Here is a 27,968-nt window from a genome sequence, read left to right as displayed (position 1 = left end):
CAGATTTGCTTCACTGAAAATTGAAATTGTGTCTACATCCCCATCCCACCTAGTAGTTGCTTTAGAAGAATTCTTTATGATCTTCTATGGCTACGGAATTAATAACAATCTTTCATATGTGTGTTTTTATTTCAAAATAATTATTAGTTTGAGAAAAAAGGGAGTGGGTGAGAACAAAGTACAATCTCATCAGTGTAACCGCCATCACAGAATGAAGTTGCTTAAATACTACGTAGAATAAGGAGTTATCTCATGTGCAAGGGTACTAGAATCACCTAACAGTGTATAAAGCGAACTGTACTAGTAGACATCGCATTGAATAAGCACAACAGATGAGTTAATGATAAGCCAAAGGTTTTGTTTGACTAAAACCTAACTAGCTGCTTCAGAACTAACTTAACATTATTGATATCAGGTGGAAGAGTACCGTTAAGAGAAAACAGCACAAGGTGTGCTCAGGAAAGGCCACTGACGAAGCCATTTGACGTGTCTTCTTCGCTGTTGCGAGTAACATCTGTCAAAAAGATGCTACCTGAATCACACCATCCGCCTAAGACATCCCTCCTGCTGCTCTGAAATATGACATAGAACTGATGTGTCATGTCATAATCATTTTCCCCAAACAACACGAGCAATTGTCTTTATATTGATTATAAGGAATTGACCAGTTTATCGAAGATCCAATAATGGGATGATACAATTTTGAGAAATCAATGGATAATTTGACATCATATTAAGTCTTCTTCAGGCAGAAAATTTTAAATTTGAATAAAGGATGTGATTATTTGTTAATATGCTTTCTCCAAACACCTCTCATTAATGGGAAATCAATCCGGACTTTCAACCATGACTGTTACAAAGATATTGTTATCATCCAAATTTGGTTTCTATTAACTCGGGGCGATGTTTGAAGGTAACATCACACTAGACTAATCAGAGGTTAAGATGTCCAGTTCAGTTTATTCTAAAGTGAAGTTACTAATGTACCAACTTGACTTGCTCACAAAAAATTATCCAAACGCAGTAATGAACTTTACTTGGCTAATATAACTCCAAATTTAGAAAAGTATTTATTATTATTTGCTTCAAACAGCACAAAATTGATGCAACATACAGAGAAATTTGATACCTTACTAAATCCAAGCCAATTTGAGTCTCCTCTTAATGAAAATAATTTGTTGCGTTCTTTCCACTGTCCACAAAAGACCTGCATGATCTCCGCGTTCAAGTTACTATTCAGAGAAATCCCCCTTAAGGTATAGGAGCGCAATATGAGACAATATAAAGTGGCCTTCACACTTTCAAGTAAATGTTATAATAATGAGATCCTTTGCTAAGTGTCACGGGAAATTGGAATTACTGATGAAGTATGCAAGTTCACTTGACACCTCATCCAGAAGAAGGAATGGAATACACGTTAAATACGGGTCCAAACAGGAGGTCTCAAGAATAAAGAATGCAGAACATGAGATTATACGCTTCATCAATATTATATATAATCAAATTAGTCAGGATATTGAGATGTAATTTCTTTAATGAAAGTATAGGCTTCAATTTAAAACAAAAAAAGGAATATAAATAGGTAACTAGAAAAAGAAATAACCCACCACAAAAGGACACAGAGCAAAAGAATAGAGAGACTAAAAAAAAAGGTTTTGATTGTTTTCTAATTTTTCACTGATAAATGTATTTTAAAATGGAAACGAAGAGGACGAGTCTAATGCACAAGATACAAGGAAGGTAACAAAATAGAAATAACCAAGAAGCTATGAGATAATGTACAATGCAAATACTTAGCAAGGGTTTACCAACTAACAATTAGTTCACTGAACTTTTAATTTTTTCTTCACAAAACACCCATTTCACGTGTCGTTCACAAAACAAAAAAGGTTTTGGTTGTTGATAGTGTAACATAATTTAATTATCTTGAATTATTTAAGGTATAAGTTGGTTTATTTAGGATTAGATTATAAGGGATGTTAATTAAGTTAAATTGGAAGATTAAGAAAAATGTAATTTAGTGAAATGTTGATTAAGTAATTAAATTATATATATATATATATATATATATAAAGATTATATATAATTAATTAGAGATAATATGGAAATTCGAGGAAAAAAGTAAGGATGAGACGTATGTATTATATAAATAATTAATTTTTGAGAAAGATTGTATTTATTGAGGAGAAAGGGTTATAGAAATATATGTTTTTTTATTAAATATTATTTTGGGAAAAGGATAAAGTAAAAAGTGAACAGGGTTTGGAGTATCTACTCTACGAGGAATCTGTGCATTTACTAAAAGAAATGGAAAAGAATTTTTTTTTTTTTGGAGCTTTCGTCTTCTTCCTCAAGAGGACCGCCACCCGTCCTTCGAATTTCTTTCCGGCTGCTTGTCCACCTCCACATGTTTCCGCCGCCCACCACCGCTATCCGATTGTTTTTAGGTGAGTTTTTGGTAGTTTTGGTGTTTGACTCTAAGTTTTGATAAAGATTGGTTTTAAGAAATTTATTATGGAGTTCATGTAGTTTTTCCAACAAGATCGGAATTTGAAGTTTCAATGTCAATTGGTTAAGTTAAAATCAGAGAATTAAAATTAGTTTGTGGATAAAACTATTAATTTAAATTGTTACATTTAGCTTCCACACAGACGAGTTGGATTAAATTCAATTGATAAGGATATATATCAAGTTGAATTAAATTGGGTTAAATTGCATTGACACCGATTTAATTTGGTAAAATCATACTAAAATCATGTGTATGATGGTTATGTAAATTGAATAATCTTGAATAAATGTTTTATGATTTATGACAGATTGAGTTTGATTGAATTAGAAAGTTTTTAGATCGACGGTAACCGTAGGCCAGTATACCCCATATGTACGGGACGCTATGGGATCACTGCTGTTAAGTGTACCCTCAAATTCATGTGCTCCCATGAGATCGCTAAACTAACCAAAAAGTGTACCCCATGAGATCATGTGTGCTCCTACCGGATATTTCCTTTATAGGAGTTAAGGGTTAGCAATGGGTCTCTCCTACGGAACCTTTCCTTAATAGAAAGTTAAGGATTAGTAGTGGATCCCTCCCTTACTAAGTATTTCATATACCCACCCTTGTATATTTAATTTTTCATACCTTCGCTATTTATTTTTATTTATATGATTTTTGAATGCTATGAACTTTTGGGTAGATGGTCATTGAATTTATTCAAACGTTTTTGTTTTTTTTAATGACTTAATTGGGACCCCAACTAAGTTTTTTATTATTTTAACGAGGTTGTCTTCATTTTTATTTTTTTATAAAGTGACCTCAACTTTGCATGGTTTTTGTGTTAAAAGTATTATTTTTATTTAAGTAATGACCTCAACTTAACTAGGTCATTACAGATAATATTATAAAGAATATTAAGAATTTTTTTTGTTATATCCCATGGTATTGAACCTAACCATAGATCCCACCTACTCTAACGACTCTTAATCCGTCTAATCAGTCATATAATACCCAAAAATATTACACAACATGGCACCAGTTGTTCTGAAAATGCTAGATGAAACAATACCGAAAGTAGCCGAAGAAAGCTATCCCCCAAATGAGATTTGCAAAATGGAACGTTGTTAACCTAAGAAAAATAGATGAGACCAGTTTTGGTTTCCTAGGCAAATATACTCAAGTATAGTGAAATTTCATCCACACAAGAGTTACTGGACAATATGTCAATGAGAGAGACTCCTTGCACTTGACAGGGGTAAACCATATTAATTGAGAAGCTTACCTCATAGTCAACTCCCTGGACATAAATGCAATCAGAGTCAATTGACGAGAAAGCCAATCCCGTAATCTGCGAATGTGCGAAAAATGGGGCATTTGGTAACTATACGTCTAAGTAAATTTCACAAAAGAGTAAAGAATGCATCAAAACATCTTTAAGAACAGGGGAAAGGTGTTATGTTGACCACTAGGCACTAGCCATGAACTAATGGCAGATCTGTCTTCCAATACGCAGTAGAGATCATTATTATGCGTTGCCGGTTCACAGAAGTACAAGCATTACCATCTTATGAACCCGTTAGTATTTTGATGAAAATAGTCAAGAAACAAACTAGCCATTTTACATTTACATGGATATTGTAAAAAATTGATGTGTAATCCAAATAATAATATTTGGTTCATTTCTTTCTTTTCGACCAGATCTTATCATTGAACATTTGAATAACATGCCCACAATGGCTCTACAATGGCATAAAAAACATTCACTGCCACGTACTAAAAAAATACACAACAATATTGACCTAAAGTAGATAAAGACAAGCTAATGCCAGCTCTAAGACCTTCATGACCACAAAAATCAAAAGAAACTTACTCTACAGAAACTGGAGGGAGGGAGGGAGGGGGGGATCTCACTAACCTCGTACTTTGAGCAGTGAACCCATCTTGATAATGCTGACCACCTAAATTAGAATGTGAATTTTGTCATTTAGTCGTGGTGAAGCAACTGAAAGCATGATAATCACGATAATGCTCTATTTTCTCGTCACATATCCTTGTAGAGCATAATTGACAGAATACTGACGATCATGTACTGTCAATATAATTATACTATTTAGCATCAGCATGTAATGAACTTGTGTATTGTTGAGAAAAGGAGTTCTATCAAAACTGCATGCCTCAAGAGTTTGAATTTCTTAGGCAAACCTCCATGCATGAAAATAATTTCAAACAGATAAATCTGTGTTCTGGTCTCAAAAAACTTCTGTACAAAAATCAACGGCTAGGGAGAAAGGAAATCTATTCAAATTATATTTGATACAAAGTTCAATAGCAATCACCTTCGAGGATCATATATCGTTATAGTTCGATCAGCACCACCCACCGCAATATTACCATTTGAGGAAGTGCAGACAGCATAGAAATTATCACCAACAGAGCCACAGATTCTTTGCAGACAACCACCGTTTTCTTTCATTCTCAAATCCCAGATCGTCAACTGCAGTTATTGAATTAGGTGAAAAAGAGAGCCCATGGAACATAAAATAAAAGATCCATTAAGTAGTAAGTGTTGCCTCATAACACTTCTACCTGACAACCTTCGGTGACAGCTAACACAGAGCTTCCATTCCCAAAACAATGATTCTGAATGAAGGTCAATGCAGTTGGATACAACAGTCTGAAACGGTTATTTAAAAAATAATAGTAATCTTAATCTTTTACCGAATTCGTTTAATGAAAAATGAAAGTGAAGCCAAAAAAGGCCATAATATGCCATCACAAACTCAAAGAAACAAACTGGCATCTAACGCATAATTTCTCAAAGTACTCTCGACTCAAGGGAGAAAACTTCTTATTACCATGTATAGTGCAAATAAAAGCAATCTAAGAATAATTCAAGAGTCTTGTTACAGAGCTCAAAAAGGCAAATCTAAGACATCTTTCATCATTCATAAAATGAAACAAAAACATTAAAAGCAAAAGAAGATTGAACCATTCAAGTTTGTGTATATTCACATATTTCTAGCAATTCACCCTTGCACAAATTTCTCAGAAATCCTTCTAGCTTTAATCCTATTGGAATCCTTGCTAAACACCTATTGTCCTCATAGACTCCAACAAGACTTTTCAGGTCAACCCAAAATGATTCTATCATGGTAAGAAGTAGGATCATGAAGCACTGTCTCCAAATTCTCATGTCATGAGTGAAAAGAGAATTCAAGGGACAGGGACAATGAAACGAGACCTTTTTAGAACCTTCAGAACCAGCACTGTATTTAGGGAGAATTTCTGGTAAGCTTAATAGGTGAAAGAAGGGATTCACTCCGATGGATGGAAGAGCCCCTGCTCATCTGAACTGCTTCTTTTTTCCTTTTCTTTCTTTTTTTCTCTCTTTTAAATAAGAAACTGAAACTTCATCTAAATACCATCTATTCTATCCCACCGGCCCTTTATTACTCCTCTATCTTTAGAGCTCCAAAAAGAGAGAGGTGTCTGTAAGAGTCCTAGTTAGAGATACATGGGGTTATTAATAGAGTATTAGTAATATTGAAAGCAATTAAAACCAACACAAGGCTTACGTAGAAATCCAAGAACCGTGAGAAAAACCACGATACTTTAGTCTTTTATTATTTTCTTAAGAATGAATACAATAGGTACAAAGGGAGATAATAAATAGAATACAATAAGAGTAAGAAAGGAAAAGATTTAGGAAATAAAATCTTCCATATTTTTCTTTCCAAAAATACTCTAAGGGCAAAGCCCTACTAATTCTAACACTCCCCTCAAGTTGGGACGTAAATATCAATAAGTCCCAACTTGCTAACACAAAGGTCGAAGTGTGGTCTGAGAAGGCCCTTGGTGAGAACATCAGCAACCTGTTGGCTCGAAGGAATGTACGGAATGCATATGCTTCCACTGTCAAGTCTTTCTTTGATGAAATGCCGGTCAATCTCAACATGTTTTAGTTCTATTATGTTGAACTAGGTTGTTAACAATACAAATAGCGGCTTTATTATCACAAAAAAGCTTCAATGGTGTCTCACATTCCTAATGAAGATCTGACAAGACTTTCTAGAGCCAAATTTCCTCACATATTCCCAAACTCATAGCTCTGTATTCGGCCTCAACACTGCTCCTAGCCACGACACTTTGCTTCTTACTCATCCAAGTTACAAGATTGCCCAAATAAAGGTACAATAATTAGAGGTAGACTTTCTATCAACAATAGATCCTGCCCAATATGAGTCAGTATATGCCTCCATGGTCTTTCTATTTATTTTTCTAAACACCAACCCTTTACCGGGTGTATTTTTCAAGTATCTCAGAATTCTGTTAACGGATTCCATATGTTTCTCATAGGTAGCTTGCATAAACTGGCTGACAACACTCACAACAAAGGAAATATCAGGATGAGTATGGGATAATCAAATTAATTTACCTACAAGGCGCTGATATTTTTTTTATCAACTGGAACTTTATCATCAGAGTTTCCTAGTTTATAGTTGAATTCAATAGTAGTGTCAGCAGGACGACATCCCAACATACTTGTCTCGGTTAGCAAATCAAGGTGTATTTTCTCTGAGACACAGAGATACCTTCTTTAGACCAGGCCACCTTCATTCCAAGGAAATATTTCAGATTTCCCAAATCCTTGATTTCAAATTCATCACCCATTCTCTGTTTTAGTTGACTGATTTCTGTTTGATCATCTCCAGTCAAAACAATGTCATTCACATAAACTATTAGAATAACAATCTTCACTGTCTTGGAAACCTTTGTAAATAAAGTATGGTCAAAGCCCCTAGTTGTACCCTTGGGACTTGACAAAGGTAGTGAATCTGTCAAACCATGCTCTGGGAGACTGTTTCAGACCATATAGGGATTTCTGGAGTGTACACCTCCTGACAAAATTGGGCTTCAAATCCTGGTGGGGAGCTCATATAGACTTCCTCCACAAGGTCTCCATTCAAAAACAACATTCTTAACATCCAGCTGGTATAGAGACCAATCTTTGTTCACAGTAACAGATAGCAGGACTCTAACAGTATTCAACTTAGTGACTGGAGAAAAAGTTTATGAATAGTCAATACCATAAGTCAGAGTAAATCCCTTTGCAACTAACCTTGCCTTGTGTCTATCAAGAGTACCATCTGTTTTGTATTTGAGAAAGAACATTCATTTGCATCCTACAGTTTTCTGTCCCTTGGGTAGAGCACAAACTCCCAAGTTCTATTCTTTTCAAGAGCCTTCATCTCTTCCATAACAGCATTCTTCCATTCAGGAGACTCTAGAGCAGTGTAGATATTTTTCGATATTATCGTAGAGTCAAGGTTTGCTGTAAAAGCTCTAAACTGTGGAGAAAGACTATCATAGGAAACATAGTTGTAAATGGGATGTTTAATACAGAACCTGGTACCTTTTCTCAAAGCAATGGGAATGTCAAGAGAGGGATCATACTCATCAAGTTTCCCTGTATGACCCTGTTCAGCTTCATTGTTATTGGTTTCTGTTTTGACCTCAATCTCATCATCATCACGGTTCTTTTTCTTCCACATTTTCAAGAACAGCAACATCAGACTTGTCATTCTCACTCATCGTATTATTAGTACACAAGGTTCTGTAGGGTTTTCCATACCTTAATCTCAAGGAGGTTCGGAGTCTTGCACTGGAGCCGGCGGCTGACTCGTAGGGGACCCAACTTCCTTTTTGAGATTCCTCTACGTTTTCCAAGGAACTTGGTTTGTGGGTAGGATTATGGGATGAAGATCAACGTCAGACACGGTACTAGGAGTAGGTTCAATAAATTCAAATGTGTTGTTCTACTCTTCGCTCACACTCTCCCCTGAAGATGGCTAACAGGAAAGTAGGGTTGGTTCTCACAGAAAGTAACATCCATAGTGACAAAGTATTTTCTGGACGGCGGATGAAAACATTTATAACCGCACTGGTGAAGGGGATACCCAACAAACACACAAGCTTGAGCCTGAGGGGTAAATTTGGTCTGATTTGAGCAAAATTATGGACATAAGCGGTACACCCAAACACACAAAGAGGAACCTCAGAAACAAGACGAGTAGAGGGGTAAGACTCCTTAAGATGATCTAAGGGAGTCTAATGGTGGAGGATACGAGAAGGCATTCTATTGATTAAATGAGCGGCTGTAAGAATAACATCTACCCACAGGTATGAAGGAAGGGAAGTGGAAAGCATGAGGAAACGGACTACTTCCAAAAGGTGACAATTTTTTCACTCGGCCACTCCATTTTGTTGAGTTAGGCGCATGAGATTTGGTGAACAATCTCCTTAGAGGCTAGAAATTCACTAAGGTTATGGTTTTGGAATTCTCAACCAAGATCACTCCAAAGAATTTCAATTTTTGTATGGAATTGTGTTTCAATAGTATGATAGAAGTTTAGGAAAATGGATGAAACCTCGGATTTATCTGTGATAAGGTAGACCCAGGTAAAACGGGTTTGGTCATCGATGAAAGTTACAAACCACCGCTTTCCTGATGAGGTGGTGACCTTGGAAGGACCCCAAACGTCACTATGGATGAGGGTAAATGGTTGTGTAGATTTATATGGTTGTGAGGGAAAAGAGACTCAATGTTGTTTTGCCCGGATAGGATACACACATCACAAGATAGAGAAGAGACATCAAGTTTAGAAAAAAGATGGGGAAATAAATATTGCATATATGTAAAGTTTGGGTGACCCAGTCAAAAATGACACAAAACATACAATCTCGTCCAAAAGTGCTAAAGTAGGAAGACAGTAAACTAGCCCTAGAGAAGCTACTACAAGAGGTATCATCATCAAGGATGTAAAGTCCCTTGCTATGTCGGGCAGTGCCAATCTTCCTCCTCGAGCTCATGTCCTGAAAATAAACAAATTCATATAAGAAGATAGGTTTACAATGCAACTCACGAGTGATCTTGCTTATAGATAACAAATTGTAAGACAGTTTAGGGACATGCAAAACATTCTGGAGAGCAAAACCGTCAAAGGGAACTATTTGTCCTTTGCCAGCGATCGGGGCTAGAGAGCCGTTAACTATCCGGATTTTTTCATTACCGACACATGGGGCATAAGAGATAGTGTTCCGAAAACCTGTTAAGTGATTTATAGCCCCCGAGTCTAAGATTCAGGGATTCTTGTCATCAACGCTAATAAGCCCAAGGGACTGAGGCATACCTAACTGAGCAATGACACCTAGAGTCGAAGTCTTGGTCTGGCTTGCAGTAGGACTAGTTGATTGAGAAGTGTTGGCAGAGGTAGTCTCACTAATGTAGGCATGTCCTGAGTTCTGTTTCTCATTGGAGGACCGTTTCTTACCTCCTGGGGGACGACGTGGAGTTTCCAACACCGATCCTTGGTGTGCCATTGTTTCTTGCAGTACTCACACACAGGGATTGGTTTCCCATTATTCTTGTCACTATCATGATTCGAGAACCGAGCACTAAAAGGCAACGGAGTCAATGGTAGGGGTAGTCGGTACACACATTGCATTAGTGCGATCCTCTTCAAGGCGGACTTCAAAACACACTTCCATTAGGGAGGGAAGAGGTCTTTGTCCAAGTATACGACCACAAACAGTATCAAATTTGGGATTAAGTCCTGCAAGGAAGTCATAAACACGGTCAGCCTCTTCAAGTTTAGCATATTATGTACCGTCATTTGGTGTGTCCCAAACTATCTCTCTACACAAATCCATCTCTTGCCTAAGGAGAGAGAGCTTGTTAAAATAGGTAGTCACGTCCAAGGTCCTTCGTTTGCAATTATGGATCTGTTTTAGCAGTGTATACAACCGAAAGGCATTTTGTCGTTTCGAGTAAAGGGTCTGGATTGTATCCCACAAATCTTTTGTTGTGGCTACATATAGTAGAGGCTTGCCGATCTGAGGTTCCATACTATTAATCAGCATGGACCGAATAAGTGAGTCCTCCCTTTTCCAGAGTCGTTCCAAGGCGTCACCTGGTGGAGGATGTATAATCTCTCCAGTTAAGAAGCCGAGCTGGTGGCAACCTTCGAGGAACATCTTTACTGATTGGGACCAAGAGAAATAATTTTGCCCATTTAATTTTTCACCTGAAAAGTTCTCTGTAGACGAACCCAAAGAGCCAGTTATATAATTTGACGGTAAATTAGGAAACGAAGGTACCGGGTTCTTGGAATACATGGGCAACTCGATTTGTTTAGAATGCGTCGAAGACTCGCTCGCTTCAATGTCCGATCTATTCTAGGGTTGACCAATCCCATTACCAGAAAACAACAGTTGCTTTAAAGAGTCAACATATAGCGGAAGCTTACTATACAGATTTGACAGATTTACAGTTAAGGGTTGCTGTCCGGAGGGCAAGCGGCGCATGGGAATGTGGATGGCCGAAAGGGTATGACGGTAGGATATCCGACGGCGCATAGAGTGGAATGGGCTGGACGGTGAGATGAAACGGCGTCGGCGCGTGGGTCCACGCACCAAACAGGAGCAGCGCGTGGGCCACTTCTGGTCAGACGGCGACGCGCACGGCTGCGAGACTACTCCCACTGCGTAAATCGGCAGTTTCTGTAGGTTTTAGAGCAATTTCTCCATGGCGGCAACGGCGGTGACGGGTTCAGTTTCGATCTGGGTTTCTCCTAGGTTAGTTTCTAGGGTTTCGTTATTGCTTTATTCCGATACCATATTGAAAGAAATTAACACCAACACGAGGCTTACGAGAAAACCCGAGAACCGGGAGAAAAAACATGATACTTTAGTCTTTTATTATTTTTCTTATGAATGAATACAATAGGTACAAAAGGAGAGAATAAATACAGTAGGAGTAAGAAAGGAAAAGATTTAGGAAATAAAATCTTCCATATTATTTTTTGCAAAAATACTCTAAGGGCAAAGCCCTACTAATTCTAACAAGTAGGATTAGTAGAAGAGACATATTAGTAATTACATAGTAAGTTGGTTAGGGATTTTTAGTTATAAACAAAGAGTTGGGTTGAGGGAAAGGGTGAAGAATTTTGTGGGATTTCCTTGCGAGGGAATTTGGGAGAGTCTAGCCCTCTCGAAAAGCTAGTGGTTACTTGTTAATTGTTTTTATCATATTATAGCATATTTCCAATATATTTTCATATAATTGTATCACTTAGTGTTTTTGTTTATTCTTTGTGTTCTTGAGTGTTTCCTTGTTAGATTGGGTACCTAACTGTGTATTAGGAAGTTAACTAACATAAAATCTGAAGGGAAGCAACTCAATAAATTGAAAATTGTTGTAGTGAGGAAAGTTTCAATGTAAATGTTCACTTTTGCATCATTGCATGTTGATAAATTTTAAACTGTTTGTTTTACCCTTAGAATGACAATTTTGGGCATAGTAATTTGGCAGCCTATTATCATGGCTTGAAAAATCTTTGATGTTGTGCCTCCATATCCTCCCTAAAGAGTTCATGTTAGCTCATTAACTTTTACTGTCAACCCTAGTTCCTAAAGCTAATAGAGCCAACTAGAACGCAGTTATGTTGCCTTCCTTGTAAACTTTTCTTTCAACGTGGATACACCTGATAAGACAATGAACCTCACCAAAAAAGGTAGCACAATAACTAGAATGAATAAACAACTTATGTTAGTACTTACGTGCGTAATGTCCGAACATGGACATCCTGGTCATAAATATCAACAGTTTTGCCAAAGCTACGAGCAACAGCTGCCTGTAAGAAATTTAAAAAACAGAGTACCTAGTGGGTTACTGTAATGCATAGGCGTAGATACATAGGGGCAACGATAACATTTCTGGTTAAATAAAACTATAAAAGAGCATCTAATATATTTTTATAGTCTCTCCTCTTTTCATTCTAAAGTCAGATTACAGGATGTAAGTGTACATGGTGTGTGTATTAGAACTTGAAGCTTGAAAATTTAACAATGGGAATCAACAATCACTGACAAAGTTTCACCTACGGTTCCAATAATGCAAAACAAACACATAGAACCTTTTCATTCTGAAGATGTATGTTTGTTTCTGTGTGTGTGTATTAGTATATGTGTTAATTAGTAAGCATCTCGAACTTAGCAGAAGGAAAGATTCTAAGAGTTTAAAAATTATCAATTAAGAAATAGAAAACCGTGAACAATTCACTTGGACTGAAGCATAATCCTGCCCAGCTGCCCTCACCAAGACCTGAATCTCGAGGCAATACAGAATACGTAAACCTGTCTGCATCTGAAATTTCAAGAAGTATTGATCAATTATTTTTACATTTGAAAGATCCTATATCACAAAATAGAAGATGTATAAACATGCAGGAAAAGAAAAATATAAGAGAAGTATAAGTGGCAATACACGAAGAATGGAAAGTCTCGTGTACAAGAAAGAAAAGAATAGAAAGAATATACAACAGCCAAGTTTATTTGGTAATATAATAATTAACATACTTTGGATGCTTCTAGTTGATGTTGCTTTACATCATTTTGCTTGCATCATCACAAAGTGAGGTTATGGAATCGACTGGTTGTGTACACATGCTAATAATACTCAACTCTCGCTCTCGTTACTCGTTGAATTTTCATTTCCTCTTTTTTTGTGTTTCCCTTCCTTTAAACATGTCAATTAACAAGAGATGTGAATTTAAAAATATTAAAGAAAAAGAAAATTATATTAATGAACCATACAAAAAGGAAAATAAATTTTTTGAGCAACTAGAGAGAATTGAGAGCAAGAGCCGAGTATTACAATATATACACAAAAATGTCATGTCTTCAATTTCACTTCGTGATGAGTCTAATGATGCATGCAAAGAGTTGTAAAACTTACGTTCTTAAAAAATTAAGACTATTGAAAAGAAGAAAAAGATGAACACTAGGTATACGTAGAAAACGATAGTACAGGGAGAAAAAACCATGATAGTAGCCACTCTTATTATTTACCTAATAATCAAGAGGCCGTTTTGGGGAAGAGTTGGGTTATCGAAGGATTAGGGTTATAATAAAACTATATCATAACATGTGTTTGGGGGAAGGGTTTAAAAAGGTAGTTTTATGATAAGATGTGTTTGGGGGAAGAGTTATGTGAGTAGGGTTATGATAGTATGCATTGTGGGAAAGATTATGTAGGTAGTGTTATGATAATATGTGTTTGAGAGAAGGATTATGTAGGTAGTGTTATGATATATATTAAATTCATGTTCTAAATTCAATATACAAATTTCATATACTTAATTTACCAAATTGTCTTAGTTTTCGTAAAACAATTTGCCTTAATTTCTTTAACTACAAAATATATTTTATTTTCAAAATTTATCTTAGAAGTTTAAAGAACACCAAATTGTGAAAGAAAAAAAAGAATTTCTAAGTTTAATTAAGACGTTATTTTAATAAATACATTTACAATCAATTTCATTATACAATCAAACTCTCAAATCAATTAAAATTTTTAGTTTATTTCAAACACAATTCTAATGGCGAATTCTCAACATTTATTTATGTATTTAATTTTTGTAGGCAAGATTTATTCAGTTGACTAAATTGACAAAATAATTTTATATATTTAATCAATTTAACAGATTAATAAAATATTGAGTGTTCATAGAACTACCCTCAACTTCTCTTCATATTTTTTTAGAATTTTCTCTTCGTCCCATTTGCTAAACTCCGACGAAGAAAGGATTTTTCTCACACACAAATGGCAATCGAATCTTTCTGTTTCTCCCGTTCTTACAAATTAAACATCAATAACAAACATTAGTTATAAGTTATAAGAAAGGTTTCCTGCTCCTATATACCCATATAGAAAATTAGTTATACATTTATTAATTATACTGAACACATCAAAAAAGATTTAAAATAGATAGACACCCAAACCAAATGTGAAGAGAAAGATTATCCATATCTTTCACAAAACAGAAATATAATTATACTATTCCTATTTGGAAAGCAAATTCCTTTGATACCTATTTCTTACCAACCATAAAACTCAACACATTATATATGAATCTTCAAAAACCAATAATCTCAACAAAATCCCATCCCAAAAAACAGAGCTCCAAACACCCATCATCTCTCTCAGTCACTGTTTTTCAAAAAATGGCTTCTAATTCACAAACAAAATTGTCAAAAAAATCTCATTTAACCCCAAGTCCAAATCCCACTTAAGCGTCACCATCGTTTATTTGGTACAAAACAAAGCACAAGTTCTGGATATTAGCTATGAAACTTGAACATAAACTAACAAAAGGATGAGGAAGGAGAGAAAACGAATCATGACGGAGATAGGAACGAAGAGAGGAAGGGGGAAGTGGAAAACAGAGAAAGGAAGAGGAAAGAGGAAAACGGAGAAAGGAAGGGGAAAGAGGAAAACGCAAGGAGGGAGGAAAACAAAAAGAGGAAGGGGAAAGAGGAAGAAGACGACTGAGGAAGGATTATGCTGAAATCAGGGGTATTATGACAGAGTGAGGGGAAGTGTTAAGGCAAGAGATTTAGGGAGATTATGGAAACCTTACAACTAGGATTTCCATAAATTGGGCCCCAAACAAGGGTTAGGATTATGTAACCTAACCCAATAGTGATAAACTGGGCCCAAATAGCCCCCAAAAGAGTACAAGAGAGAAGAATATATATAGGCTATAATAAGCCCTAACAAAAAGGGAAATAAAACTTGGGTCCAATAAATTACATAAATACCTTTGGGGATATAAACCCTACACTAGCTCCTAATTTCCAACAAAGACAAATTAAGCAATACAAAGAAGGTTCACAAAAAGGTTAGTTGAAAGTGGACATTGCCAAAAAAAAGAAGCTTACACGAAACAAAAACACCTTTAATTTTCAATTCTTTTTTTTTTTTTTTGGCAATGTCCATGATAGAACACCGGTATTGTGTGACTGTCTATTATATTGATGGAAACGAAATTACAGAACTCAAGTAACAAAGTACAAATGTAATAAAACAAGAAAATACAGCCAACACAATTTCTACGAGATTTAAAACCTATTGAATAAAATATCAAACCACAACAAAAACCAGAACAGTAAAGAACAACTTCTAAGAACCTGTAACCTCTGCCCTCCACCCTCAAATTCGGCAGTCCACTTCTCACTAACTTTTTCCACACCTTCACCATCTAACTTCCTCCCTTTCATAACCTTGGGCCCCACCAGAACAGTTACCTCTTTCTTCCTCGATTTCATTAACTTCCTCACATATTTTCTTACCCTTATCTCTCCTGCTGTACGTGAATTTGATTGGAGGTCTAACACTACTCCCCTCCTCCAAAGCCACCCTGTACTCAAGGTGGAAGTCTGGAAATTGCTGCTGGAAATCAGTGCAAATTTCCCACGTAGCTTCGTGCGGAGGTAGGTCATTCCAACTGATTAACACCTCCCACTCTTTAGTAGCTGGATTCTTCTGGTATCCATAGACCTCCTCTGGTTGAGTCATCCATTCATGATTCTCATTCACGAAAGGAACAAGTGGATTCACTTTGGTATGATCCCCCAATGCTTTCTTCAACTGACACATGAAAGACAAGATGTACTGATGTAGCTGGAAGTTCAAGTTTATATGCTACCTTTCCAATCCTCAATAAAATCCTGAACCGCCCAAAGTACTTGGGGGACAACTTTTCATTTCTCAAGGATAGGTCTAATTTTTAAGAAAACCATGTCACCAATTTCAAATTCTACATCTCTTCTTTTCAAATCAGCATACTTCTTCATCTTCTCTTAGGCTACTCCTAAATATTCTTTCAAAGCCCCTAGTGCAATATCTCTCTCTTTCAGTTGTTGGTCTCTTTCAGCTATTGGTCTACAGTGGAGTCGGGAGTTTCCACATCACCATAACATATCAATGGTGGAGGTAACCTTCCATACACTACTTGGAACGGATTATTACCAATAGAACTTTGATAAGTCGTGTATTCCAGTACTCTGCCCAATGCAACCATTTAATCCATTCCTTAAGTCTCTCCCCACAAAAACATCTGAGATAGGCTTCAACCCCTCTATTAACAACTTTTGTTTACCCATCAGATTGAGGATGATAAGCTGAACTCTTATGAAGTTTAGTGCTTGCCAACTTAAACAACTCATTCCAAAAATTGCTAGAGAATACTTATCACGATAAAAAACAATTGAGCTAAGAAATCTATGTAAACGTATCACTTCTTTCACAAATGCTTCAGCTATAGGATTTGTCGAGTACGGATGTTTTTAATGCAACAAAATGAGCATATTTACTCATATGATCTACCACCACCATAATGATTTCCCACCCTGCCCTTTAAAGTCCTATAAAATCCATTGAAATATCACACCAGATTTTATCTGGTATTTCAAGGGGCAGTTGGAGATAAAGCTAAAAATTTGTTTCTTTGACAAATTAAACACTCTTCATAATACTTCTTGATATCCCCTTTCATTCCTTCCCTCCTCCAAAGCCACTTTGTCTCAAGGTGGAAGTCTGAAATTTGCTGCTGGAAATCAGTGCAAAATTTTCATGTAGCTTCATGCGGAGGTAGGCCCTTCCAATTGATTAACACCTCATAGCTTATTTCAATAGAACATTGTCCATGAGAGAAAGAGCTAAGCCAGTATATGAGAGGGAATTAATTGCAATGGTATTTGTTGTACAAAGATGGAGGCCGTATCTTTCGGGAAGGAAGTTTATTGTGAAAACTGACCAAAGGTCATTGAAGTTCTTGCTTGAGCAGCGTGTGATTCAGCCTCAATATTAGGAGTGGATAGCTAAGTTGTGGGGTATTCTTTTGATGTGGTATATAAACCGGAATTGGAGAATAAAGCTGCGGATGCACTGTCTAGAGTTCCACCATCAACTCATTTGAATCACATTTCAGCACCAGCTTTGCTAGATTTAGCTATCATTCAGCAAGAAGTGGATAGTGACACCCATTTGAAGAGTATAAAAAGCAGAATCCTTGATCATCAAGAAGAAGTTCCAGACTTTACTATGCAGAAAAGAATTTTGAAGTACAAAGGATGGTTACTTCTTTCTAAATCTTCTGCATTAATACCAACAGTGTTGCACACTTATCACGACTCTGTGTCTGGGGTCATTCTGGCTCTTTTAGAACATATAAAAGATTGACGGGTGAACTATATTGGGAGGGAATGAAAGGGGATATCAAGAAGTATTGTGAGGAATGTTTAATTTGTCAAAGAAACAAGACTTTAGCCTATCTCCAGCAGGATTGTTGAAGCCTCTTAAAATACTAGATAAGATTTAGTCTAATATTTTAGTGGATTTTATAGAGGGACTTCCAAAGGCGGGAAATCATTATGGTGGTAATAGACCATACGATTAAATATGCTCATTTTATTGCACTAAAACATCCTTACTCGATAAAACCTGTAGCTGAAGTATTTGTGAAAGAAGTGGTGTGTTTACATGGATTTCCTAGTTCCATTGTTTCTTATCGTGATAGAGTTTTCATTAGCAATTTCTGTATTGAATTGTTTAAATTGGTAGGAACTAAACTTCATAAGAGTTCGGCTTATCACCCACAATCTGATGGGGCAAACGGAGGTGCTTAATCTAGGAGTAGAAGCGTATCTTAGATGTTTTTGTGGAGAGAGACCCAAGGAATGGATAGAATGGTTACACTGGGCTGAGTATTGGTATAACACGACTTATCAAAGTTCCATTGGTATTAGTCCATTCCAAGTCGTATGTTACGGTGATATGGGGACTCTAACTCCACTTTAGATCAAGAATTGAAAGAGAGAGACATTGCACTAGGGGCCTTAAAAGAATATTTACGGGTAGCTCAAGAGAAGATGAAGAAGTATGTGATATGAAGATCTAGACAAGATGTGGAATTTGGGATTGATGATATGGTTTTCTTGAAAATTAGACCATATAGACAGACATCCTTGAGGAAGAAAAGAAATGAAAAGTTGTCTCCTAAGTATTTTGGGCCATTCAAAATCATAGAGAAATTAGAACTTCTAGCTACGATATCAGTATATCCTATCTTTCATGTATCTCAGTTGAAGAAAGCGTTGGGGGATCATGCCAAGATGAATCCACTTGTTCCGTCTGTTGAGAATCATGAATGGTTGACTCAACCCGAAGAAGTCTATGGCTACCGGAAGAATCTAGCTATTGAGAAGCAGAAGGTGTTAATTAGTTGGAAGGGTTTACCTCCACATGAAGTTACGTGGGAAATTTGCAATGATTTCCAGCAGTAATTTCCGAACTTCCACCTTGAGGACAAGCTGGATTTGGAGGAGGAGAGTAATGTTACACCTCCAATAAGATTTACATATAGCCGAAGAAATAAGGGTAAAAATATAGGTAAGGAAGGTAATGAAATTGAGAAATAAAGGGGTAACTACTCTGGTGGGACCTATGGTTAGTTACAGTGAAACATGATATAAAATGGAGGAAGTTAGAAGTAGGAGGGGGTGGAAAAAGTTAGTGAGAAGTGGGCTGCCAAATCCAAGGGTGGATGGCAGAGGTTACAGGTTCTTAGTTTTGTTCATGATGTTTTGGTTTGATATCGTAGTTTGGAATTTTATTCGATAGGTTGTAAATATTGTAGAAGTTGTATTCTTTGTATTTCCTTGTTTCAGTTCTTATTGAAACATTAGGATTTTAATTCTGTAATTTCAATTCCTTCAATTCCTATCAATATAATAGACACAATACTAGTGTTCTATCGGTCCACTTTCTAACTTGAATTAAGTTCCCAATGTTTGACATTAATAGCACCGTGTCAATTTTTTTTATAGAAACAACAACTTTCATTGAGAGAGAATGAAAGAATAATAGCATACAAGAAAACCCAGCCCAACAAAGCACCCCACCTATAAAAAAGGGGTTCCAGGTAATTGAAATGTTTCCTAAGGAAGAGTTACAAAAGGTTTTCGAAATTGAAGCCCTCAAGAGGCACATGAAATCTAATCAAAGCCCAAACCTCACCGTGGTCCCTCTCTCAACCACGAAACACCTAATCATTCCTTCCCCCCCCCCCCCCCCCAAATCCCAAATCACAGTGCACACCCAAAAAGCAAGAAAACACCTTTTTCCTCTGAAGGGTGGATGAAGGAGGAGCTCCTTGATTGTAGCACGAACATACTGGCAATCCCAAAGAGATGATCAAGGTCTTACTCCACCTTCTGAAAAAGTAAACAACAAAAAGGTCCAACAAGAAGAGACCTTTTAACAAGCCTATCGACAGTGTTAACCCGACCAAGTAAGACTTGTCAAATAAAGAACCTTTCTTAGGAACCTTAATCCTTTATACCACATCGAAAACAAATTCCTTAGAGGGAGAGGGATCCAAGAGTAAAGTAAACAAAGATTTACACGTAAAACCCTTACTCAGGTTAGGTATCTAGATACGAACATCTCTTCTCTCCTCCTTGAAACTACACCCCTCAAGCAAAGAAAGAGGAGAGGCAACCTCCATCATTTCCCTATTGAACAAATTGCAACAGAACTCAAAGGATACACATTTTTATCGATGTATTCTTTGGATTCCGTCGCAAACAATATTTCTATCTGTACAAACAATATGCAGCTTTTGTGAACTAATATTAAAGAACGATCCAAATATTCGTGATGAAACTTGACCATAAATCATTGGTATTGAAATTCATGACAGTACAACAGTGTAAAGAAAATGTACCTTTGCCAGCGGCATCTAGTTTAGAAACGATGAGGTGGCCATAGGAATCTACTGTCCCCAGTAATTGGTTGCTGGAACCTGAATTGGTGCACCATATCAATTATTAGAAAAAAAAACAATAATAGCAATACGTGAATCTTGGAGACTAGTTTGAGTAGTATGTCCGACTCATAGAAAATGATGTATCATTGATTTTTTAAGTGGTTATAGAAATAGTTATTCATCTATGGCATTCCACAGATGCACGACATGTGTGAGAAAGAAAAAACTGACTTAACTATCAACTTCAGCCAGGACCAAGCTCTGTATTTCTGAGCGATGAGGACAGCGATCCAGTAATAAAGAGTCTAGAACCTTCAATAAGCATGGGCAGACGGATTGTGGCAGCATTAGAAATTCTCCTACTCTTTATTTGATGAATATCAAATAGGCCTAAAGAAAGTAGCAAAATACCATGACCAAAACTATGATATAATTATTATACCTTTGTCTGTTCGGGGATCAGTAAGCTATCTTTTCCCTCAAGGACTGATGATTCATCCATGGAAATCTAAAGAAAATAAAGTGGAATATATTGCAATCAATATTGTACATAAAATGAAAGACAGAGACAGAAAAAGATAGATTTAATACATTAACAATTAATGTTTGGTGCCACTGCATTCAAACAGTCCCCTTATTCAGGTCTAACCTAACTATGCAGACATAATCCCTAGCTTCAAGCATTGAACACATAAAGAAAGGGTAACAGCCAATGTGACAGCATCTACCACCAATATTTACAGGATGCTCAAACCCCAAGGTTTAGCAAAACTAACTTTTAAATGGCTTTGCATAGATAAGGAAGGACACTCTCCTGGGGTTGAAGAAAGAGAGATGAGAGACACCAAACTCCAAATTAAATAACCACTTAATGATGAGGACCAAACTTCTTTGAGAAAAACTGTTAACATATCTACTCATTCTGAAACTTCCCTATGATCAGGAGCTGTTCAAAGGAGAGGATTCCATGCGTTTGCTCCCACATTGTTTGGCAGTAAAACTTCTAGAAATTGCTGGATAAAGATTCTCAGGTTTTTTCCTGTTAAAGGAGGAAAATTCTCAGGTTTTTTCCTGTTAAAGGAGAATCAGAAACCCAAGAATAAGCACGAAAATCAACCACAGCACCGCTACCAACTTTCACATAAAAAAAACTCCATATTCTCCAGATTCCCCTCGCAAATGGAAATGACATGTCAAAGACTCGTACAATCAGTACCCACAGTTATGGCAATGAACCAACCACGCTATCAGTGCAACACTCCTTATCCTTAGGTTGCCAACTTCAAGCCCTCAGTTCGACATCCAATAAAACTACTGCCACCGCGGAACCTAATAACTGGCCACAAAATATTTCTGAAGTTTTCCTCAATGAATTTGGCAATCTTGATTGATATCCCACACAAGAGAAAAACCAAATACGATCACTATATAGAACATATTGATTGAGAGTCAATTAACACTAACCTCATTTCAGCCTTTTAAAACTAGAAGAAGCACATAAATCTTAAAGCACCAAAGAATCAGTCCCAATTATTTACAGCCGCCCGCATTTCAATCAGTCACACAACACCATTCTCACTAACAACAACAGAACGGACCTGCTTTCTAACTGTATTCCGATACAACAAAACTTCAAAACACATAAAACTATAAACCAGAGCAACACACAGTATACTAGTTCAAGTTTCCCAAGACCAAGACTCTGAAAAGCAGCTCAGGCAACAGCAGCATACCTGGAGTTTAAACACGCGAGAACCGGAAGCAATGAAGACCCAGCAGGAAGATCCGTCCGGACTAACCTGGAGAGGAGAAGAAGGGTTGAGATAGAATGAAAGAAACGGAGTAAAGGGGTTAGAGATGATGAAAGAGGTGGAAGAAGTAAAGATACGTACATGGAGGGCGAGACGAGTGGGCTGGATATTCCCGGGGGAAGGATGATCGATGAGAATGGACGGCACGACCGCCTTCCTCAGACCCTTTGCCTTCAACATTGCTTTGCTGAAGTTGAAGCTATGGCGGAGGGGGGAAAACTACGCCGGTGGACTGGGAAGTTGGTGGTGCAATGGCCGCCAAGGTGAGGGGATGCGTGCATTAGCAGCGTTAGTGATGGTCGGGGAATCAAATTTATGTTATTGCCAAAATCTAATACCATAACCACGCTGGTGGACTGAAGGGTGTAAATAGTGGTTATTACCCTGGGAAAGGATTTGAATCGAATTGTAATAGTTTGTGTTTGAAATAGAAGCAAATAGTAAATAATTGTAGTAGCAATATGATTATGATTCACTGTAGTTAAAGATGATTATTATAGTCTTATATAATACTCACTCCAAATGACTCTAAAACATGTTAAAAATCATAAGATACACTTTTGTACCACTTTAATGGCCTCACTATACCAATATTTGAGAATATACTCTAAGTGCATGAGATAAAAACATTACAGTTAAGGCAAACATCTTGAATAGGGTAGTACGCAAAAAGTTTAGATAGTGAACAGCCGAGCATCAAGAAGAGGCAAGGAGTCGACATGAATCGAAACGAACTGTCCAATCACTAGACTTATTTTGAAAGAATCTTTGATTTCTTTCAAACCGTAATTTTGATAGGAATGCTTTAACTGCATGCAACACTGAGTTTTCGCCAGCAATTAGTTGAGTAAAGCCAGTTAAGTAATAGGTGTTGTAGATCATCACCATTTGCTAGACAAAAAGGGTAAACAAAAGGAGGAGAGTGATGTGCCTTGAAGCTTGCTCTAAAGTGTTGCTGACCAATTTAGAGTACCAAATATCTTAATCCAAATTAGAATATTGATTCACTGATGACTCCTTGATCTTCTATAATACTTGGAAGATAGTCTTCTAGATACTCTCAAGAGGTAACTAAGTAATTGGATAGAAACTTTACCACGTACTTGCTTGAAGGATCCAAAGACCAACTTCAATAATTTGGGTTATGAGATGGTGTTTCGCCACGAAGATGTGTCAATAATTTTTTAAAGCTCTATACTTCCTCCTCTTCAAGGGCTTGACGAAAAGGAAGAATCCATGTTGATGTTGTTTGGCTTCATTGGTTGTGTATATTATTGTTTGTGTCAGTGGAAATGCGACAAATCTAGGAAAGTAACCTTGAGGGATCAATTCATGCACCAAAGAGCGTTTGAAAGGTTATTTTCCTACCATCACCTAATTTATAAGAGGCAAGCTCCCAATTTTTGAAATGCTTCTTCAAACGCTTTAGAGGTTAAGACCAAAGTTTTCAAAAGTATGCCATTAAAATATGTAAACCCCGTGAATGCTTCTCACTATTTAAGAAAAGCACCAGTTTCATTTGAAGAGTAAAGCCAAGTTTTTGTTGTTAAGGTTTCCCATGGCTAAACCTCCATCAGAGAGCTTTAAATGTTATGATCCACCTTGTTAATTATTCCAAAATCAATTTAAAATGGTTATATCTTATACTTTTTAAAAATCAATTTTAGTTCATGTCAAACCACTCTTAGTTGAAGTAAGTTTAGTTAAAATGGATGGGTAATTGATATTATTAGGACTTTTTAAGTTTTGATTTAGAAAATAAGACCCTTTCTCAAAAACAAGTTTTTATTTTTATTTTTATTTATATGGACCCTCACTTTTCATTAGTACAGGAGAAGGCCATTAAACCCTTCCTTTTCTTCCTTTCTTCCTTTTTCATCCCTACCTAACTCTTCATCTCTTTTAAATTGTATTCAAATTTTCGTATCTCGGGCAGGCACGCATGCCCTTGTTCATAACCCGACCGGGTCTCACTACGTACTGTGGGAGTTGGAAAGTATGGGAGAAAAAAAAAAAGGAAAGAAAGATGAATGGACAGTGAAAATTAGGAAGAAGAAAAATGAGGGAGAGAGAAAGGAAAAGAACTAGAAAAAGGTTCAAAGGATTTTTTTTTTATTATTATTATTTTTCAAATGGTTATGGTTACCTATAAAATTCTAAATGTATTAAGATGACATAAAAATTAATTATTTAGGAGGGGAAGTGGATTTTCTTTTCTTTTTTTTTTTCTTTTACATTTCCTGTAAAATATGAACAACAATGAAGAAAAAAAAGCCAATAAGTAAAAACTGTTTCTTTAATCTAATTTAGAAAAAAACATTTCTTTTTCAAATATCCTTCTTTTTTGATAGGTCTTAAATTATAACTTTTTAAGAATAAAATATATTTTAAATCAAACACAGAATAATTATTTAATTTTTTTTCTTTTTTTTTTTCAAACAAATTGTTTAAACGAATTATTTATAATAGTATGAGATTATAGTAGTCTGGGTATTATAATTATTTGGAAATTATAATAGTCTGCGTTTATGATGCAAACTATTATAGTCTGTATTTGAGATGCAAACTATTAGTATTATAAGTTGTGTTTGGAGTAGAAACTATTAGCAAAGTAGATTTTTTCTAATTTATTTTTTCTAACAAAATTCATTGGATGAATTTGTTTGTGGCATAATTAAAATTTGTGAAATATATAATAATCCTTGGAGGAGTGAGGTGTAACAACCCAATAGCTGAAATCATTACTACTTAAAGGAAAATAAAACTTTTCTTAAATAAAATAAATAAAACAAATATTCATAATCAAAACCTCAAATACTCATTAAAATCATGAATGAATAATTTAAGTAGAAATAAATCTACAATAAAATCCTAGCTCGAGCCCTATCTAGTTTTAAAGGAGTAAAATTAAAAATGCATAAATACTGAAATCAAAAGATAATAACATAAGGCGGAAGCAAAAGTGTTTCCCTATTGCACGCCACGGTCATTTCTTGTATTCGTCAGCTTTTCTCTGCCCTTACCTCTACCCCTGCCTAAAAAATTAAACATAAAAGAGTGAGTATAAAAATATACTCAATAAGGGACCTACTACCCGTTAGGTGACTATTAACTTCCTATTAGAGTCCTGTAAAGTGGTACCCTTACACTGGGACGTTCCCGAACAAGCGCAATCTGTGATCCCGTAGAAACATCTCTAGTCTTCGGTGAACCCAAAGGAACATAGTACAAAACTAATCTTTAGTGAACTTGAAGGAAACATTAAGACAATTGGGTTATGAGTGATCCCGTTAGACCACTCATAAACATATCATCTCATAGTGGACTGGTAATCCCGTCGGACTACACAGTCATAAAAAGGTGATGATCCCGAGGGACACCCATGTGGGTACGACTCTAATAGATTGTCACACTCCGTTCTAAGATTTTCGTTTAACCTAGAATCGTGATGTGAATCTACTCTTTAAAAAAATCCTTTTCAAACGTAAAGTTGATAAAATGCATATGAAAAAAATTCTATAAAAATTTTGGTAGCACCTCCCCTAAAATATAGGTTAGCCAAACCTGTAAAGGGAAGAAATTTTACACTTCTATAAAGTATGAACAACCACAGAATCCACAACGCATAAGTGTGTCTCACCACACACTTATTCAGACAGTTCCATAGTTCTAGAGTTTTAGGTAGAAAATCATATTCTATTTAGATATATCGTACAAAATAATTCAATCAAAAGAGGGATCTCCCCAATCACAAGTTCTTAACCTTACTCTCGCTACCTCTAACCACTCCATGATGCATTACAAAAGATAACTATATACATACAAAAGAACAGTGAAGATCTATAATAAATGAGGAGAATTCAACCAACACTTGGCCTTTGATCGCTATCTATCTGAGTAGGGGAGAAAACATTAAAAATGTAAGTCGAATACTCAGTGAGTGGTAAGTTTCTTAAATGTAAAGCTTGTAAAATATACTTTAAGAGAAAAACTGTAAATATGCATTAGTAATAAAATATTAATTGAAAACGTCATTAACTCATAGCCATCAGTCCACCAACAACCTGTAGTCGATCCAACCATGGTAAGGCATCTAAAGATACAGCCAAAGATAGCTTGCACATGACAAAGAATCATGTGGCCAAAATTAGCTCAGGCATCTTTAGTATCCTCCACGATGGCAACTTCTAACCAATCCAATCCAATCATGATAGCATACTAAGTATACGACTCAGGAATAGCTCACACGTGCTCTATATCCACAAGGAAACACATGGCCAAACGAAGCTTACGTAAACTTACCACCTACCACAGTAACAACGTCCATATTCGCTCCTATGTGCATATAGAGCCACCCACCACAGGTTATGCTAGGCTTGAAGCCATATCACAATCCTCCATCCACATCCTCACTTAGGTTCAGGTTCCCGGATCTCCGGTCACGACCTCTTTCAGCACTGGAACCCCCTAATAACCATAGGTAACGCTACGGAAACACATTCACGTAGCCTTTAGGGAAATCACCAACATTATTTCATAAACATCACATGTTTAAAGTTTAAAACCAAACATGGTTAGAAACACATTTCAAATCATTTTTTATCCTTAGCAATTGATACATCCTTTTAGAACTTATTCAAATCTAGTTATAAATCAATGAAGATTTTAGAAATTAGTTGTCATCTAGAACTTGCTTAGTAAAGTTGGTTTCAACCACAATTCCGAAATACAAGATAGTACCGAAATTCATATTTGAAAACACTTTTGACATATAGATCATAAAACAATCATACAAGTAATCGTCACAATTATAGCGTACTATAATAACATATATAAATTTATAACGAAAATATTTGAAAATAGCCACTCACTATCAATGACTCGATCCCCCGAGATTATACGCTTTTTCCACCTCAATTTGGCATGAAGCAAATGCTTCACAAAGCAAGACGACGCAATAATCTTCAAGTCACTTCATAAGACCAACTCAACTATTTTATGTTTCTAAGGTCCCTAAATTCTCAATTTGCCTTAGATTAGACTAGACTTTTCACCTACGAATCCTTAGACTTGAAGTCTAATTACTTAACACAATGAGCCTCAACTTAGTTAAAGCTTAACAGGTCTTTTATGTGGGTACACTTTTATCTCCATTATTAAAGATGTTTTGGGATTTTATATCTATTATATCACACAAGACCAACAACCTTGAGCACTTCCTAAGATTTAGATTGAACTATTCCCCAAGTGCGTTAATTTAGGTTAAAATTTCACTTTTGGACCCTTAGACTTCAATTTAAACTCTTAACGCCACAAGGATCCAAACTTAAGTCGTCTTTTAACTCCTCACTCTTATATTCAATATCCATACCTTAGATGTTTAGATCCATTAACAATCTCAATATCAAACTAACAAATAAATAACTTAGAAACTTACCCAAACTCATTTAAAACAACCTTCACCATGTTGATCGATGCTTCCAAGTTCTCTCAATCTTCAATTCCTCATACAAAACAATATGGGTATTTAAGAACTATGAGAGAACCCACTAAATTTATCTACAACCTTATCAAAAGCTTGTCAAAATCGCCTTGATAACACATTAATGCCTTTGTAAATTCAAATATAGGATCTAAAACCATTGTGTGTTCGAAGCATATATACGCAACACCCAAACAAAACTCTAAAGTTAGAAAAAAGTCCCTTCTTGACCTCTAACGAACAAGAACCCGAGTCTTATGAGTAATCTAATCTTAATGCTTAGATACAATGGGCATGTAAGAACTCGAAGAAAATCTACTTAAATTACTCCAAAACTTGCCAAGAACTAATTAAAGTACTCTTAACTTCAATGGGCAACATCCTAACCACCTTCTAAGTTCAAAATCAAGCATCCACCATCATGGTTTAGTCAATACTATCACTAAAATTAGATGGGTACTCAAGATCGACTCCAAAAAGCTTAAAATGTTATCCAAGTTGTGTCAAACGCC

General features: G+C 36.2%; 1 protein-coding gene and 1 long non-coding RNA gene across 4 annotated transcripts; one reads left to right on the top strand and one right to left on the bottom strand.

Annotated features, from left to right (window-relative positions):
* Positions 1–189: 189 nt before the first annotated feature.
* On the bottom strand, positions 190–27,470 carry LOC103485610 (uncharacterized). 3 transcript variants are annotated; one of them, XM_051081894.1, is made up of 15 exons: positions 26,277–27,470; positions 22,056–22,206; positions 21,897–21,962; positions 20,606–20,671; positions 20,400–20,475; positions 20,122–20,199; positions 12,601–12,698; positions 12,113–12,186; positions 5,081–5,168; positions 4,831–4,988; positions 4,410–4,452; positions 3,777–3,842; positions 3,564–3,623; positions 1,130–1,207; positions 190–572 (listed from the first exon to the last, which is right to left on the bottom strand). In XM_051081894.1, exons 2-15 carry the CDS (start codon positions 22,152–22,154, stop codon positions 456–458), a joined length of 1,167 nt encoding a protein of 388 aa, XP_050937851.1. In that variant the 5' UTR covers positions 22,155–22,206; positions 26,277–27,470; the 3' UTR covers positions 190–455. The 3 variants fall into 3 exon arrangements, with proteins under 3 accessions (XP_050937851.1, XP_050937852.1, XP_008441506.2); XM_051081895.1 differs by having other exon boundaries at positions 26,284–27,470; XM_008443284.3 differs by lacking the exon at positions 3,564–3,623.
* On the top strand, positions 2,260–3,210 carry LOC103485609 (uncharacterized). The gene is made up of 2 exons (XR_536880.3): positions 2,260–2,447; positions 2,817–3,210. It is a non-coding gene; the product is annotated as an uncharacterized LOC103485609 (long non-coding RNA).
* Positions 27,471–27,968: the final 498 nt, after the last annotated feature.

The sequence above is a fragment of the Cucumis melo genome, chromosome 3 (genome assembly GCF_025177605.1).
Source record: "Cucumis melo cultivar AY chromosome 3, USDA_Cmelo_AY_1.0, whole genome shotgun sequence".
NCBI lineage: Eukaryota > Viridiplantae > Streptophyta > Magnoliopsida > Cucurbitales > Cucurbitaceae > Cucumis > Cucumis melo.
The sequence above is the reverse complement of the archived record's forward strand: the minus strand, read 5'-3'. Positions and strand labels throughout refer to the sequence as shown.

What these genes read in the sequence shown, in the direction of transcription:
- LOC103485610 (XM_051081894.1), bottom strand. Translation starts at nt 22,154, where the DNA reads ATGTTGAAGGCAAAGGGTCTGAGGAAGGCGGTCGTGCCGTCCATTCTC. An exon ending in ACTAGATGCCGCTGGCAAAG is followed by an intron (nt 12,699 to 20,121) that starts GTACATTTTCTT and finishes TTGAAATTTCAG; the next exon opens with ATGCAGACAGGTTTACGTAT. An exon ending in TCCAGGGAGTTGACTATGAG is followed by an intron (nt 3,624 to 3,776) that starts GTAAGCTTCTCA and finishes TATTTTTCTTAG; the next exon opens with GTTAACAACGTTCCATTTTG.